The sequence below is a fragment of the Uloborus diversus genome, chromosome 7 (genome assembly GCF_026930045.1).
Source record: "Uloborus diversus isolate 005 chromosome 7, Udiv.v.3.1, whole genome shotgun sequence".
NCBI lineage: Eukaryota > Metazoa > Arthropoda > Arachnida > Araneae > Uloboridae > Uloborus > Uloborus diversus.
Window position 1 is genome coordinate 36,306,293 of NC_072737.1, and position 18,122 is coordinate 36,324,414.

At 32.4% G+C, this 18,122-nt stretch overlaps 1 protein-coding gene across 1 annotated transcript in view; it reads right to left on the bottom strand.

Moving 5' to 3' along the window:
- Nucleotides 1-3,229: 3,229 nt before the first annotated feature.
- The window catches only part of LOC129226657 (low-density lipoprotein receptor-related protein 6-like), a 61,606-nt gene continuing 46,713 nt past the window's right edge, over nucleotides 3,230-18,122 (bottom strand). Inside the window, exons 14-18 of the mRNA XM_054861287.1 lie at nucleotides 13,224-13,367; nucleotides 11,984-12,186; nucleotides 10,019-10,218; nucleotides 5,460-5,657; nucleotides 3,230-4,598 (exon numbers count right to left, since the gene is read on the bottom strand). Of these exons, the coding sequence (XP_054717262.1) occupies nucleotides 3,230-4,598; nucleotides 5,460-5,657; nucleotides 10,019-10,218; nucleotides 11,984-12,186; nucleotides 13,224-13,367 (2,114 nt within the window). The remainder of the gene's footprint in view (nucleotides 4,599-5,459; nucleotides 5,658-10,018; nucleotides 10,219-11,983; nucleotides 12,187-13,223; nucleotides 13,368-18,122) is intronic.

Sequence of the window (18,122 nt, forward strand, 5' to 3'; positions counted from 1 at the left end):
TAGAAATGAAAATGATTCGGAGCTAAGCCCCTCTGTGTGCATGAAAAACACATGTCAATGAGCATGAATGTGTAACCACATCAAGATTGAATCAATATAAATAAAGAAAATTCATAAGCAATAAAATTCATCATGTACATAAATTTTGTAGAGTAAAAATTAGCATCAACAAAAGTAGAAATGAGTCGTAATAAAAAATAAGTAGTAAAAGTTTTTCATGAATTCTTTAGCATGTTTTTTTTTTTTTTAATACCCAATTTTGTATGCAAATGAACATTATGTGATATATGTATAAGATGAAGAAACATTTTTCAACAATTTTTTTGTAACACTGGGTAAATTATAACAAACAAGGACAAAGCATACAAATGATTTATTGCTTAGGAAAAAATTAGTTAAAATATTTCTTCACTTAGAAAAACTTGTATGGATGAAATAATGTGGGATGATCCAACAAATGAAACTCTTTAATAAAAATAAGCAGTACGTTGCAATATAACAATAACCAAAAATCGCTAAAAAGGTGAAAAGTTTTTGAATACACAGCAAAATGAAAATATAAATGCATGTAGTGTCTGGACAAAATAAACAAAATGATTTTTCAACTTTGCATATGAAATGTAAATGCACTGCTAAAAATATTCTACGTGAACATATTGCAATTAATATTTACTTAAGTAACTGATTAAAATCATATAATCAGAAACTGATTGTAATTATAACATCATAACTGATTATAATTATAAACTGATTATTTTCAAAACACAAGAGATAAAATGGTTATCTTATACAGCCAAAAAAAAATCATTTAACCCCTGCAACTGATATTGTAGCTGCTCAAGAAAGTTTAACAACAAAATGACGAAGGTGAGAACACTCAACTAACAAATTGCAGATTATAATTGAAGGTCTCGGAACAAGAATGTGATATGCTACATGTGAATTTTCAGCAGCCCAAGTTCCAATTTATAAAAAATATTTGTAGAATATTTCAAAGGTGTTATACATTCTATATTCTGCAATACTATAACCAGATATTTTTTTCTCCTAATGACATTATCCATTGTTCAGTAAGATACCGCCCTATAGCCAGAACTAAGGCAGAAATACATGAAATAAATCGCCAGCTCAGTCAATTCCAGACGAGGACTGCAGTTTCGTGCTTATTAGCATTCATCAGCCCGGTATAGGATGTGACTGAGCTGGAGGTGGAAAACCTCTTAAGAAAGCCAAGAGTGCCAAACAAACTGGTAGCTAACACAGAATTAGCACTGACCAGACGAGTGACCGAAGCAGTGGTTTGGTTCAACTCGAATAATAAGCATGAAACTGCAGTCCTCGGCTGGAACTGACTGAGCTAGCGGTGCATTTCATGTATTTCTGCCTTAGCCCTGGTTATAGGGCGGTAACTTACTGAAAATACCACGCTTTGCCTTCAATATTAGAGTTGAACCGAACCATTGCTTCGGTCACTCATCTGGTCTGTGCTAATACTGTATTAGCTATCAGTTTGTTTGGCACTCTTGGCTTCCTTAAGAGGTTTACCACCTCCAGCTCAGTCACTCCTATGCCGGGCTGATGAGAGCTAATAAGCACGAAACTGCAGTCCTCGGCTGGAATTGACTGAGCTGGCGGTGTATTTCATGTATTATCCATTGTCATGTTTATTTCAATTTTAGTTATGAGAAACAAGAATTTTGACCGAAAAGTCACTCCTTGAGGTTTGTCACATTTCTGCCCCAAGCCCTTCAATTTCAAAGCCCCTCAAATTCTCCAGTTAAAGAAAAATCTGTTAAAATATTATCATAAGATCCTAGGATCTAGCGGCAGAAGTTTCAGGAAGGGGGTAGCATATACAGATTTTCTTATTGTCTTTAACTTAACTTTTTAGGTGATCCAAAATGGAAAAAAAATAAATAAATAGAGTTTCAAACAATGAAAAAAAAAAATCTCTCAATTAATAGAAGATTCTCAGCTCTTCAATGAACACAGATTAAATGCTTTACTGGATCAACATGTTTGCTATTTACATGATATTTTTTTTAATTAAAATATTTACCATATGTACATAGATTTGTTGTTTGAAACAAATCAATAAATATGATGAAAATAATTCATTTTTCCAGAAAATATAGGAAAATGTTCAAAACCAACAAAACTTACCACATCCAAATTTTATAGAAATTTGTTTTTACAATCTGTGAAATAAATGTATCACCATATCAAAAGTTGAAATGATGCAATTATGATTTTTTTTACCCATTTGTAGAAAGGTATAAAATATCTCACTTAGAAAAATACTTTAAAGTTATTTATAAGATTTAAAATTTGTAGACTTATATAAATAAAATTGAAAGTTCAAACTACTCGACTTATATACATGTATTCATATATTAGCATAAAAACTTTCCAATTACATATTGTGCAACAGGAAATCTTACTACAGTACATTTTTTCATAAATCTTAATTTCTAATTGTTTGTTATGCCATGTTATGATCAATGCCAGAATGCAAAAAGAATTCATATTTTCCATATTTAAAGCTGCAAAAGTTCATAAACAATAAACTTCAATTTAGCAGCAGAAACGTTAAACTGATTTTGCTTGACAAAATCTAAATTCCAAATTGCTGAAAATATGGGGGAAAAAAGGGTAATAAAAGTAACATGTTAATTTTTTTAATTGACAGCGAACAATCACTGAATCTGTGTGTATTAAGCAGTAAGCTACCGTCCACTCTTCACTTCAATGAGATGACATCTGCCTCCAGCTTGGTTATTTCCTATTCCAGACTGACGAGTTCATAACAAAGACAAAACTGCAGTCTCAAAATGGGATAACCAGGCTGCATATTGCATGTACTGAACTTGCGGTTTTACTTTGTGGAGGTTGGAATTAGTTTTCAGTGGTCTAGAGATGGCTGACATGGTTTTTGGCATAAGAATGTGGTCCTTCTCCAGTGCACTTAGTAGTATGTGAGAGAAAAACCAAATTGTATTACACTGAAAAAGTCATTTTACATAACTTCAATGTATGCTTCATTTTTTTAATGAATTCATGCCTTACTCATACTGGTTTCATCAAAATAATTCCATCATTAGTTAATTTTTTTAAATACATACATTGTCATAATTCATGGCAAAACAAATCAAAAATATGGATGTGGAAAGGCTTTAAAAAGCTCGAAGCAATCAGCTCATTTCACTAGAATACTTTAACAATTCCATTTTCATGAATTAGCAGGCACAGGGGATGGTGGAGGGGGTTCCGGACAGCCCCTTAACAGTGCTTCATAGTTTTCGTCAGATAGACAAGGACTTCTAGGCGTAGGAGGAGGGGGGATGAAAGGGTCAGAATCATACGACATCTCCATACCCGAGCTGTAGTAACAACTACCACACGCATAAGCATCGCTGTCGTCACAGACATCTGTGCTGCATGGCGTTGGAGGAGGAGGCTTGTTTCTGGAGCGATAATGTTTGTATGAACCCAATGAATAACTTTGCATGTATTGAGATCGCACGGTAACTGGTGTAGGAGGTGGATTCAAAGTTTCAAGCGGATAGGTACGACTGGAAGAACTGGAAGAGGCACCTGTAACGTGGTTTCGGTCATACATGCTGCTGCAGCTTGTTGGCAGTGAAGTTGGCGTTACGCCCACCGCACAGCTTGAGCCTTGAAATGAAGAAACTGCCACGCCTCTTGGACAGACAGTGCTCGTAGAGTTTCCAGTTGCACTGCAAGGCCTCGAAGGTAACATAACATCCCTCAGCTCTTCATTCTTAGCAGGTCCTTTGCGTTTACAAAAGGAAACAATGCCTTTCATTTGGCAGAAAAATACTACAACAATAACAATAAAGACAATAACAACAACCACAATGATAAGTGTTACTTTCGTGTGTGTCTCAGTGTGCCTTTGACTGGACATAACTTCACAATTAGCAGGACTTTCATCTGATGAATCGGAACAATCTTTTTTTGAATCACAGAGTGCAGATGAGGCGATGCATTCATAAGATGAGCATAGGAACATATTTTTTTGGCAACACTGTTCATCACTGTAATCTTTGCATTGCGGAATTCCATCGCATTTCAGTTTAGAATCTATGCAATCGCCATTTTGGCACCTGAATTGGTGAGGTTTGCATTCCTCACAGTTCATTTCATCAGACATGTCATCGCACTCGGCAATACCATCACACCGCCATTTCTCCGGGAAGCAGGTTACACCAGAAAGACATCTGAATTTGTCTGGGGGACAAACAGGGATATCAATACATGTGCTCTTATCTGTAGATAACACTAACTCAAGAGGACAAGAACACCGCTTTTTGCCAACTTCATTTAAAAGACACAAGTGAGAGCAACCACCATTCTTAACAGAGCAAGGATGGTTTGCGTAATGATCTGGATCACGTAAATTAACAGCCAGAAGATTGGTCAGAAGAGGCATTCTTGCCTGTACCCGTTGCCTGCCAGCTCCAGTTAGTTTGTCAGCCATCTCGATAATCTGTTGATCATGGTCAATCCAATATATGTGTTTACCCAAAATGGTTAAAGAAACAGGATGAAGCAAGTCTCCAGCAAGTAAAACAGTTCTAAAAATACAAAAAAAAGTTTAAATTTTTAAGAAAACTTTTAGGTATGAATAAAAATTCAGTAAATAATAATAATAACCAAGATGTTTAGATCTAGGCAAACTCGAAAGCACAAAAAGATTCAATGGTTTATCGAAAATGTATATTCATCACAAAATGCAGGGATAAAAGCTGCAAAAATCCCCAAGACAGTTCCTTTAAAGGGTATGTCCCAAACTAAGTTTTTCCCTTCACAAAATAAAGCAGAAAGTTTGAATATCAGCCTACAAGAATTTAAATTTCAACACTGCATGCTACTCTGGCGAAGCATGATTCTGTATCTGAGACAGTTTCTAAAAACAAATTTTTATCAAATCAGATAAATTGAAAATTCAGTCAAGTGGAAGTCTAAAATAAGCTAATTCATACAATGCACTAAATATGACTCCGGTTTAACTTCCTAAAGTAATAGGGTTTTTATGAAAAAATCTGATTTTTGGAGTATAAAAGTAAAATCAAAAGCACTCTGTGTAAAACAACACCAAAAATCCCTTGGTAAGTTTTTTTTACACATCCTTCTTAAAATAAATCAAAAAATTAAGTTTTTAGACCTAAGATACATTGCAAAAGTTTTTTTTTTCTTCAAAGACTTGAAAAAAAAAAAATTAAGCAGTTTCCATGGTTTTTCAAACACTTATGAGCCATATTATTATTAGAGTTATGGAGCACATCCTAAAATAGAAAAAAAAACTGTAAAAACAAAAGAAAAGGACATGCACACTTTTCACTAACAGACCAATGACACTAACACTAAAAAAATAGTTAAATTTTCCAAAATATTTATAATTTCATCAGTTATTAAAACAATCACAAAAAAATTACCTGTTAGAGCCTGATAAAGTGGATCTTTCTATTTTCCTTAAGCCAACATCACCCCAGTAGATTAGGTTATCAGAAACATCAACAGTAAGAGAAACGGGTCGATCCAGTTCAGTTGAAAATAAGATCCGACGCATATGACCATCCATGTTGGCTCTTTCAATGAGTGGTGGATGAATCATGTTTACCCAAAATAACAAACTACAAAAAAAAAAAGAAAAGAAAAAAAAACTAAGTGAACAAAGGAAGAATGAAAGTAAAATACAGAGAAGCACCGTTTATACGTTTCTCTTTTATACATTTTTATCAATTATACGTTTTTAAAATTGGTCCCAGCAAAGTCTAATACACATTAACCTATAACTATTATATGTTTTTTCGTTTGTACGCTTTTTTCATACAGTCCCTCAGGGCGGGATTTAGGGAAGGGCAGGAGGGGCAACTGCCCCGGGGCCTTCACAACAAAGGGGCCCCCACAATAAAATTTTTACAAAATATCCTAACTTTAATGGGTCAGCAAATTTTACGTTTTTTCTCCCAGACATTTTCTTTTTTGTATTTCTAGAAAGAATGCTTGCACAAAAATAACATATCAGAAGCCCTGATTGCAAGTATCCATTTACTATCAATTTTTTATTTGATCGAGCATTTCAGTGGCAATATATTTTTTTTATTCGTTCAATTTGTTATGTGTACCTATGAGTTAAAGGAAAATAAAGTAAGTAAAAAAAAATCCGAAAAATGGTTAACTTTGCAGGTCATCCTTACAACTTCTCGCTTCTTGAGCTCAAAATTTTAAGAATTATTTGACAGAATGACTTAAATGGAAATTTTTTTAATCGAAAATATTGGATATATACATATATATCAAAATATTCGGATATATATCAAAGTATCGGACATTTTCGAAAATTTGATGATCTTTTCGAACCCTGATTAGGGGCCTCCACTCCTTCGTTGCCCCGGGGCCTCCACACGTCCAAATACGGCCCTGCAGTCCCTTCAAAAACGTATAAACGGTGCTTTACTGTATTTAAAATAGAAAATTTAGCTTTAAAAGATATAATGTTTGAGTAATGTTTCAATATTTTAAAATTACTCATGTGATATCTAAGTCCAGGATTAACAGTAAGATATCCTACTGTTTCTTTGATGCAACAATATGCTTTTTACATGCTATATGAGTTAAATGAGCAGAGATACATGCACATGTTTTTTTAAAAAGCCAAAAGTTAACTTTTGTTCTGAAAAATTAGAAATCAAAACGAACGTCAAGGCGCAGAAGATTGCACAAAAAATAAGGACATGCTACAGGGTCACAAGAAACCCCTTTATCTAATGAAATAGGAATGAGCTTTTGGATGCAGAAACATTTGAGAAAAAGTCACAGAAAACCCAACTTATTCCTTTCCTTTTTTTTTTTTTTTGAAATTACAGTATTTAACACATTTTTTAAGCTACATTTAATGAATAAAAAAAGCAACATTATAAAATCAAATTTGAATGCATACACTTGTTTTGGCTCACTAAGAATTCTTTTTTTCAAAGCAGAAAAAGTCAGGAATTCTCAAGGAATTTCGAGATACTGCTGAAAAAATGGAAAAACTCAGAAAATTCAATATTCAATTTAGAAATGAACCTCAGTGATCTGTTTGCTGTGACAGCCATGCTGACCTTATTGACATTACGACTGGCAACAAGTCTGGTTTTACTAAAAGCGTGGCCAATATTTTCCTCAAAATAAATACGGAATGGTCCACAAAACATGATAGAAAGTAAGTGATTGTTGTGGAAAAAAGTCAATATATGCAAGAACGTGAAACTTATTTTGTTGACTTTTCACTCCAGGGTCCCCCATAGCTACCACTATTTGTGGTTTAACCAGTTGGACGGGATCCTGAAGACAGCTCTGATGTTTTGATCCAGACCAGAAGCTGAGCAATCCCTGGTCCAGCAGCCTCAGAGGTATCTTTTCACTTGGAGGATTTAGTAACCATGAGCATATTTAACGTCCCCCAGTCACCATTAACGAAGATGGTGGATCTTCAACCGACTGGGATCGAACCTGGGACCCTCCGGTCACAAATCCAATGCCCTACCGATCAGGACACCACAGCCACTATTTTGTTGACTAAAGATATGAATGAAATGTAATATACATGACTAGACGGCTCCGCACCCCTGCTTGCTTTGCTCACCAACATCAAACCTGGTTTAACACCCAATGCTGCTTGCGGTGGGTTACAGTTGATTTTCAGTGTGTCAAGACATCCCTGGATCTCCTTAGGACATCCTCAGGACTCCAAGTCCTGCCCCTTAAGGTTTAGAGGAGTGAGATAGGGCAGAATCACTTTCTCTGGAGGTCCTGTAGCCAACAGTCTGGTACATATTGCCAGTTCCGAGGAGATGGGGTTGCAGACAGACACTCACAGAAATTAATAATATAGATGTTTGAAATGTCTATGGCCCCTGACTATAGCATTTTGAAGCCCTTTCCAAAACTGCCATAACACGCTGGAGCCTGCTGAAACCAATAACTGCATCAATCTCACTTCTGATGTCTGATTTCAGGTCCTCTAATCGATCAAGGGGATTTTTATAGATTCTTGACCTTGATGAATGTCCCATAAAAAGTCACACAGATTTAGGTCCAGACTGTATCAGGACCAGTCTATCGCATTCCTCCTAATTTTTTTCTGTACTCAACACAATCAAACACTCACCAAATGTCGTAAGACACTTGAAGACATCAGCAGCTATATGTGAACGAACCCCACTCTGCATGAACTGGTACTGACATGAGTCATGTTGAGACGACCCCATTCAGAGCCTAGGTGATGCGCTAGAAACTCTCAACACCATACTCCAGTGACCATACCATCAGTAAATATCGGAACAATTATTTGCTTCAAGGATAAGGCACATCCCACCATGACCCTTTATGGATGCAGTGGTAAAACGAACCTGAGATGAGGATTTTCTGTACTCTAATGGTGTTAGTTTTGCTTGTGCATGCAGTTTTGGAACCAGCATTGTAAAGCTGTAGGGAAGCTAGACATTTTGAGCATCTTCTATATTCCATGTCATTCATATATCTTTAAACAATAAAAAAGTTTGCATAGGGTCTTTTCCGACAGTAATTGCTGACCTTTTATCAAGTTTTATGGACCACCCTGTACTTTAAAATCAACAGTGGGAAAATTTATTCTTTAATAGAGTTCATACTAGTATATAGGAAAGAAATAGGAAATTCACGTTCATGTACTTGTTAACACAGAAAAAATGGTTCAGAAAAAATTGGAAAAAATTTCTCAGATTTCTCCCAGAAAATAGTCAAAGTGAGAGACTGCCTTTAATAGTGGAATCATCTAAGAAATAATTATGAATTTAATTAAAGTTAGGCTAGAAACAAACAAAACAATAGACAAAGTTTTGAATGTGGGAATACATAAAAGGTTGAAATAATCACAAGATATTGCTATTTTTATTACCCTCCCCCCAAAAAACATGATACTCTTCACACAAGAAACTTACAAGTAACCCTAACCTAAGTGTGAATCACCGAAGGAATAAAACTTAGCACTTGCATAGAACACTTAAAAATATTGAACTATTGAATAAATATTTTTTTCTTATCGTCAGCAAACACTTTTAATGGGATGAAATTTAGTCCTAAATGTTGGATAGTTGAGATATTAGAGGGTACAATATATTCTTTTAAATTTTAATTACAAAAATCCAAATAATGATTGAAATTTTGAAAATACTAATAAAGTCGACGTGTTTCAGGATTTTTCTGAATACACTATTTATAGGGTAAACTATCCCTTGCAATCTTACGCCATCGCAGGTCAGTTGCCTATGAGAGAAAAATCACCTTCTTGAATAATAAAATGAGAATAATAAGAATAAGAATAATAATAAATAAGAATAATAATGAATCAAGATAAGTAGTCCTGCCAATTTTTAGATTTCAATTTTGAAAATTGTTCAACACATAGTCTTGTAAAGAAACTCAAAATAAATGAAAAGTGTGTTCTTACAAATGACTGTAAATTCTCTCCTTATTATAGTAGAATAAAAATTCAAAAACCATTATGAAGCTGAAACATAGAGCTTTTTATTGATCTAATATCGACTTTCTTATGATAAATTTAAATTTTAAGGTCATTCACTGTGACAGGGTAAGATTGCGAAATATGGTTTACCCCTATCAAAAATATTTTCAGAAAAATCCTGAAACATGTTAACTTTAATTTCTTTAGATTTTTCTAATTTTCAATCACAATTATCCAACATTTAGGAGTACATTTCACCGCATTAAAAGTGTTTGTTGCTGATAAAAAAAAATATGTGTTTAATATTTTGAAGTGTTTTATCAACGTGCAAAGTTTCAAATTGGTGATTCACACTTGGGTCAAGTTACTTGTTAAAGGAAAACTTTCCTCTACTGTGAAATTTGAATTTTAGAACTTTTGGGAACTAATGGTCTTTAGCAACTAAGAAAAGGCTGGGAATGTATCAATAAGAAAAATTGATTAAAAAGAGAAACCATTTCTTACCCTTTATTTGGATGAAGAGCAATAAAACGAGGCCGGTCATCGTGATCACCAATTACATTTCCAACAGCTTTACCTTTCATAGTTGTTACATTAATTGTATTATGCTGAGCACATGACCAATACACTGAACGGGAATAAGGATCTATGGCAATGTCATAAGGATGTATGTTGTCACTTGGGTTAGAAACAACTATAGAAGCCTGTTGAAAAATCAAGATAAGGTTTAATGAAAGAATAATAAAAACAGCAATCTTTACTGATAATAAAGCTCAAAGTCTCTCTGGATCTCTGTGACACACAGAGCGCCTAAATCCTTCGGCCAGTTTTCATGAAATTTGGTACAAAATTAGTTTGTAGCATGGGGATGTGCACCTCAAAACGATTTTTTGAAAATTCGATTTTGTTCTTTTTCTATTCCAATTTTAAGAAAATTTTACTAAGCAAATTATCACAACGTGGAAGAGTAAATTACCAAATTATCATAAAGTGGATCCGTAACAATGGCGAGCAAATGAACATAGCAAATTGGGGAGAAATTCATCATCCATTATTTGTAAATATACAGGCAAACCAAATGACCTTTTAATTTTCAACTACAGGCGAAGACGCCAGGGTACCACTAGTATTTTCATAAAATTAAAACTTAGTACATGAGAAGAAAATTTTACTCATAAACCGCTCTGAAAGGTTTATACAATTTTACCAATTCCATAAACTAAACACTGAACAGAAAGTTAAAATTGACTTGCTTGAATTATATGTTTCTTCATTTTGCTCCCAAATAACATATATTTAATTACAAATAGGCACATAATTTTTTTTCAACAGTTTAAATTATTATTTCTCAACAAATGAGGTATGTTTCCTTTACATTGAAACCTAAACTTTCAAAACAATATAATATTTTTTGTGATTGCTATATTAATCAAGCAAAAATTTTACCAAATTTGTACTGCGAATTACAAGAGTTTGATCTAAAATATCTTGCAGGTAACGCATTTTAATGAAGTAGTTTAAGTAACAAAATCATGTAATAAAAATAAAACTCTGCCAAGAATATCTTTGCATCAACTGTAACAATTAAAAATGTGCTAACTCTTATCTAATTAAAATATTAAGACCTATAACAAAATATTGGTGAAATTATAGAGTCTAGTTGTCCTGCATGTGACGGTGAAATGACCCATCGCACAGTTTGAGGACTTATCTTTTTTATTTTTATTTTTTTCCTCAAAAAATTAAAACGAGAGGAAACTTTTAAAAAGGATGGAACTATTAGCAAAAATCATGACTTCAAAAAAAAAAAAAGAAAAAAAAGGAACATTAGAGAAAAGAAAAAATAAAGTTTTATTTTCTCTTCCAACTTTAAAATAATTGCCAAATATTCTATTATTAAAAAAAAGATCAAATGTAAATAAACAACAGGATATCTTTATTAATAAAGAAATCATAAAGTTGAAAACTATAAAATAGTTATCTCAGTATACTTAACACTGAAAATAAGACAGAATAATTTATTGTGATAGACATATGTAAAAACTAATCAACTTAATTATAGCTAATTAAAATTCCATGAAAAGTAAAATCTCATGCAGCAATGTTTAATGCATTCCTGTTATAAAAACAACAGATTTCTTTCTTCTTTTTTTCTTTTTTTTTTTTTTTTTTGGAAGATTATCTTACCCTCTCACTACTTTTAAAATCTAATTGGGAACAACTTGACTACCTTCAAATAATTCCTTTTGTTTTAAATCTTGATAAATATTGAACATTAATTTATTCTCAAAGCAGACTTATTTATTTCAGACTTTGTGAAATATTAAACCTTGACACTCTACAAATTATTTAACCAAAATTTTCCCAGATTCTGCAAAGGGGTGGAAAGAAAAAAAAAGAAGTTTGAAGGGTGGAGGAAAGGGGAAAAAAATGTTGCATATAAAACTTTTTAACAAGTTTTGTTTTTACCTTTGTTCCATTGACATGAGCTTTTCGCACTGTTTTCGTCCTTCCATCAATCCAGTAAACAAAATGTTCAACAGGATCATATCCTAAGGCTTTAATGTTTTTCAATCCATGGATAGGTAATGTTATATCGGGAGAATCAAGAGTATCTACAAGAAATCGATTAATGCTATTCCTTTGACTGAAAAGCATAAAGTTTTGAGGATCTGTAAAGAAAAGAAAAAAAGAATCTGAATCAAAAGGACATGATAAAAGAAAATACACATTACACTTAATATTTATCAAATGTGTTAAAACTTTTAAAGTATGTTTTTACAAAACTCAAAATCATTCGTTGATATAGGTTTCCCGTACAACTGCATTTTTCACAAAATGCAAGAAAACATTTAAATTCAAAAAAAAAAAAAAAGCTAACTGTTACAATAATTTAACTGAAGCATTTTACTACAGGTTATCCAAAAACGTATATACCACGAAAGAATCCTGATGAGAATCCCAATATCAGATTGATCGAGCTTGAATCGTGAAAAACCTATTCAGTATCAGTAGGCTTGCCAGATTTCTAAAATGTTCAACGGGGACACTGGAATACCCTTTCCCCAATTGCAAGTATTCAAAAGGGAATACATCGACGGTTCCAGATTGATTTTTAGCATGTTTTAAAAGGTAGTTCATTCTCAATGCTACAAATAAATGGTTACTAGTTATGAGCATAAACCTTGTTGTAAAAGTCCTCACAGGCTAATCCAATATTTTTTTACAGGTCAAATTTACAGCCAGGCTGACATAAGTAACATAATCGCTACTTTACAGGAGATAGGAAAAACATTTATATAGCACATGCAAAAGATAGGACGCACGTTCTTTTATTGGTGTTAAAATGAAAAGGTGCAATTTTAAAATCAATCAAACATACATGAGTTTGGAAAAATTCCATGTAATAGAAATACATAATGCACTTAAAATGCATTAAAAATAAAGAAATGTATCTGCTCCTGCACATCAATTGTGAGTCATGGTTGTGGTGAGCAGGGAAAGATAAATTTACAGAGATGAAAAATTTTAGGCATCAAATTAGGCACTTAGATTTAGAAATTTGGGGGCCATAATCAAACATCTAGCAATCACTTATTCCTAGTACTGTACACCTATGGCTGTAACCAAAAAATAAAAAAGAATGAGAAATATAAAAAAAAGCATGAAAATTGCCTTCTAAAATATTACATAACAAAATTATACTTACAAGAACATGTTTTGTTGTCAGAATCCAAACTGTAGTGTGTAGGGCAAGCACAATGGTGGGTGTATGTTTTATGTTGAACTGAAGCTGGCAAAGCAAGGCATAGATGTGTGCAGGCACCATTATTAACAGCACACGGATTCCACCCTAAGAAGAAATTTTAGATCTTATCAAAATTTATTATGCAGCTGGGAATGATTCTTCACATGAAACATGGAGTTTATGATGCGAAAACTAAAGTCACTAACTTGGATTGATAAAAAAACATTGTTTTAACCAAGAATAATAATTTGGTCAAATATTGGAGACAAGTGAAAGAAAATAAGTAATGGCATATAACATTGCGAGAACTAAATATAACAAGGTTAAGAAAAATTATTGAAAACGTTTCTTATTTGATTAAAATGGACTTCATTTAGAAAGAAAAGCACTTTATTTGAAATTACAGGCCGAGGACTGCTGATGGCCTTTGAAAAAAGTGAGAAAGGTGACAAATTTGAAAACAAAGGTGACTAAAAGGTGACAAAAAAGTAACTAAAAGGTGACCAAAAGCAATTTGTTAAGAACTCAAAAAACAAAAGGATTATCCCTTTTTACTGACTTTTACCAAAATAGCCTATATATTTCTTGTAAAGATATCTTTACAATTTTGGAAATGAATATTATAAGGCTAGAAGTAGTAAAATAAAAATTTTAAGACATTTTCAAAAAAATTTCATTGTAAACTCTATGTAACCTTATTATATATATATATATATATATATATATATATATATATATATATATATATATATATATATATATATATATATATTTAATCAGCATAATAAAGCTTGAAATTGTGAAGTAAAAAGCAAGATGATGCATTTCTTGAACAGATAATTTATGTTATTCAATCACGTTTTTAGTATTGTTTTTTTTTCTCTTTTTTTTAGCTTGTTGAAAAATTATCAGCATTCTTTCTTTTTTCTTAGTAAAAACAAAGCATAAATATTAAATCAAAAGTCTTGACAGTAGAGAATAACTGAGAAAACCAATTTAAAAATCAGACTTTAACAAAATGATAATTGTACTTACAATGCAAAAATAATATGATGAAAATATCATTTCATATGCCTGAAAATGTTCATGATTTTTTCTTTCTTGTTTTATTTATTTTTTATTTTTTTAACAAGCTCTGAAAATATTCCATGACATGTCCATGGAAGGTAAAAAATGTAGTATTAAATCAAGTTATTAATAATTACAAATACAAAAGTGACGACCAGCAACAGGCTCTGGGCCCAGCTAGACTGGTCCTAGTCAATTTGCAATCCCCAACATATCAGGCTTAGGAATAAAAAATAATGACGAATAAGCAGGAATGCTGTCATGGTCTCTTCTGATTTGATCAAAATAGGGGTGATAAAGATGTGAGGGTACTTTTGTTTTGTTTTTTCAATCGGGACTCATTTGTTGGATGCGTTGGTTGGCTGTTTTTTTCTCTTTTCTTTTTTTTTTTTAAACATAAATTTATTCCTTATTGAATCTAGGAAAATAATATCGCATTTATCAAAAATACTGTCGTAGTGCATTTTGTTCCAAATAGGTTTACAGCAGTTTTTTTGTTCTAATTCAATAAATAAATAAACACTAACCGCCACTTATAAAATCTCTGGATTATAAAATCAGCAGCTTTTTGAAATGAATGTGGAAGAACCAAATCATTACATTACCAAACCATGTTAAAACCGTACTTTAATAAAATCAATCTCGCCGTTACATAAAATAAAGCTTTTGGCTAGCATTTGCTTCTGAAAGCTTTATTTTTACTGGAACTAGCCATATAAAGCATTGAAACCTAAAAAAAAAAAAAAAAATTCGGAGATTCTCTGAGACGCACCAAAAAGGGAAATGTTAAGAAATGTTTACACAGACCAAGTTCACTTCGCACTTGTGCAGCAAAAATAAAACCCAAACTAACCATTTCTGTGCAAACACAAAGTGACACTATAAACACAAACCAAAACTTTTCACTATTCCGCGCTCAAAGAAGACATCGAGGCACGCCTCCTTAACCCATCACCCCTTTTTCAAATCGAACCACTTGTGGCTGCTTAGTCGCGACTTTTGAAGTCAGTAAAAGTGAAACAAGCAAGTAACGCACCTGGAGCGTGAGATTCAGAGACTTCAGATGATGTCATTTTATAAACACGGAAGACAACTTGCATTTGATGAAAGTGTGTAGAAACAAATTGCACTGCTGAACTTTAGTCGAACAACACTCTATGGCCAGAAACACGATAGGAAACAAAATGGCGTTTAGACGAGACTTGTGGAAAATGCGTCTGACGGTCGAAGGGGGATAGAAAGACTGGTTCCGCTCATAGGGTGCAATTGCAAGCAATAAAAAAAAATTCCCGGATTTTCCGGTAGCATAGCTATTTTTCTTAAACAACAACAAGGTGGGGGGGGGGGCATATTTAATGCTACTTTTTAAATTAATTTCACTGTTATCATTCAGATACTTTTCAAGGATTTAATTATTTAAAAAAAAAAATCATAAGACATTTCGAGAAAGGTGACAAAAGTTGCAAAAGGTGACTAAAAGTAACCAAATTTTCAAAAGGTGACTAAAGGTGAGAAAGGTAACTGACTCCTCGGCCTGAAATTACATTCAGATAAAACTTTGCAATATGCAACCATTAAAACATCATTTATATGTTTTCACTATATGTTCTTTTTATTTCAGGAGGAAACATATGTAATCAAAACATTGCCATATTTAAACCAAGAGGAAAATGACTGATTCTGACTCCAGGAACTTTAAGGCCCTCTGATTCTGACTCCCTCCCCCAAAATCAATCCCACTCTGCACCCCTCCTTTGACAGGTTGCGGACTGGAAAGGAAAATGACTAGCTCCTACTCCTGTACCCTAAAATCAGTCCAATTCCCACTCCTGATCCATGCTTATAATACTGACATTCCAGCAATTTACTCAATCAGGGGTGGAAAATCAAAAATTCATTTCTGCATCAGCTTTGTATCAGCAAAATTGCCAATTTTGTATCAGAATGAACAGTTTTGTATCAGAATGATCAGTTTTGTATCAGGTGAATTCACGGTTTCTTAGCAAAACCTTTAATTTTGTACACTGTCACTACACAGTTTGAAGCAAATACAAAACATTTGTTGCAAAAAAGTACATAGTAAATTTTTAAAACCCAATTTGGTAACAACATTGTAATTAAAAAAAAGGGTGCATAAACTATTTTTAGTATATGTACGATTTCTCACAATACATATCTAACTAGAATCTCAACTTAGTTCTATGGTTGTTTGTCAAAAGTTATTAAGTCAAATTTGACCATGTTCTATTTTACCAATCATGATGTGTGTTTACAGTGGTATTTTTCTATGCCTAAACTTGTTAAGCGGAAGAAAATATGAACCACCAAACATGATATAATAAAAACTTTCATATAATTCTACACCAAAATTTCTTAAGTCTACATATGTTTTGTTTTCCCTCTCATAAAAAGATGACAAATTTGACTTATCACCTTTTGACAAACAGCCACAGAGCTGTTTCTAAGCAGTTGTTGCAAACATTTGTCATGTACTTATTCATAGCATTACATAACACAGAAAACTAAAGGATTTTAATATAAAAACGCCTTTTTTATATTTATTACATACAAATCTAAAGAGAGAGTGAAAAAAAAACTTCAAAAAACATTTATAAGCAGTTTCTAATTATTACAAAAAAAAAGGGGGGGGTGGGAGGGGGATGAGAAGCTAGTATAAAGATGTGAGATTCTTTTTCACTTTGGTAAAAAGATTTTTTTTTTTTTTTTTTTGAATTGATTAGCCGACTTGAAAAGTAAAGTTTTTGGTGCAAAAAACATTTTAAATTTTCTCATCTTGCATCAATATCTGAAATTTTACTTTTAGCATTTGGCTGACAAATGCCTTGCATTGACAAATAAAATTTAGAAAAAAAAATGAATAAATAAAAAAAAACAAAAGTTCCTCAAGCTTTAAAGACTTTTTCAGTATTTAGACCTTGGACGATTTTAAAATGCCTTTAAAAAAAAGTTAAAAAATCTCAAAATTTTAATTAACTACTGAAGAAATCATTTATCAACATTTATATAAAAAGAGAGCTAACTGATTCTTTTCCGGCAATAGATTTACATTACTTCTAACCTTTATTAAGCAGTTCATTTTCAGGAATAACATTTCAATGGCTGAAAAAAAAAATTATTAAAAAAAAGGATGTGGACTCTCCATATTACTCTTTTATATGTCGATTTACACATAACCTGCCGTGACCATACATATTTGTATTATATTTAACTTTACGCAATGTCAATGTGTCACTTACCAGAAAAAAATTTCTTAAACACTGATAGTATCCAGTAGATAATGTATTGAATAAACTACATTTTGTTTTAAAATTTAAACAAAATCGATGCAGGTATGTATAGCAGCCAGTAGATAATATGCTAAAGAAAATACTTTTTCAAAAATATTTTAAAAGAAATGGATGCATGTATGTGAGGTACAGATTATCCTGCTTAAATGCAGTTTTTCTAAAATAAGTTTTAATATTTTTATGAACTCTTAAGACACTTTTTCTACATACATCATTAAATTATAAGTAGGGAAATGTGGGGCAAATTGAAATAGTTAAGAAAACTTACTTTTTTCAAAATGAACAAAGTAGAAATGTGCGCTGAAAATTACGGTACACAAAGAACGAACAATGTATTTGAAAAAAATATATATATATTAATCAACATAAAACATTTTTAATTTTTGGCAGTAAACTCGTACCTTCAAAAAAAAAAAAAAGGTCACTGGGGAAGTGGGTAATAAAATGTTTTTTTTTTAATGAAGTATTTTTTATTCAATTTTTA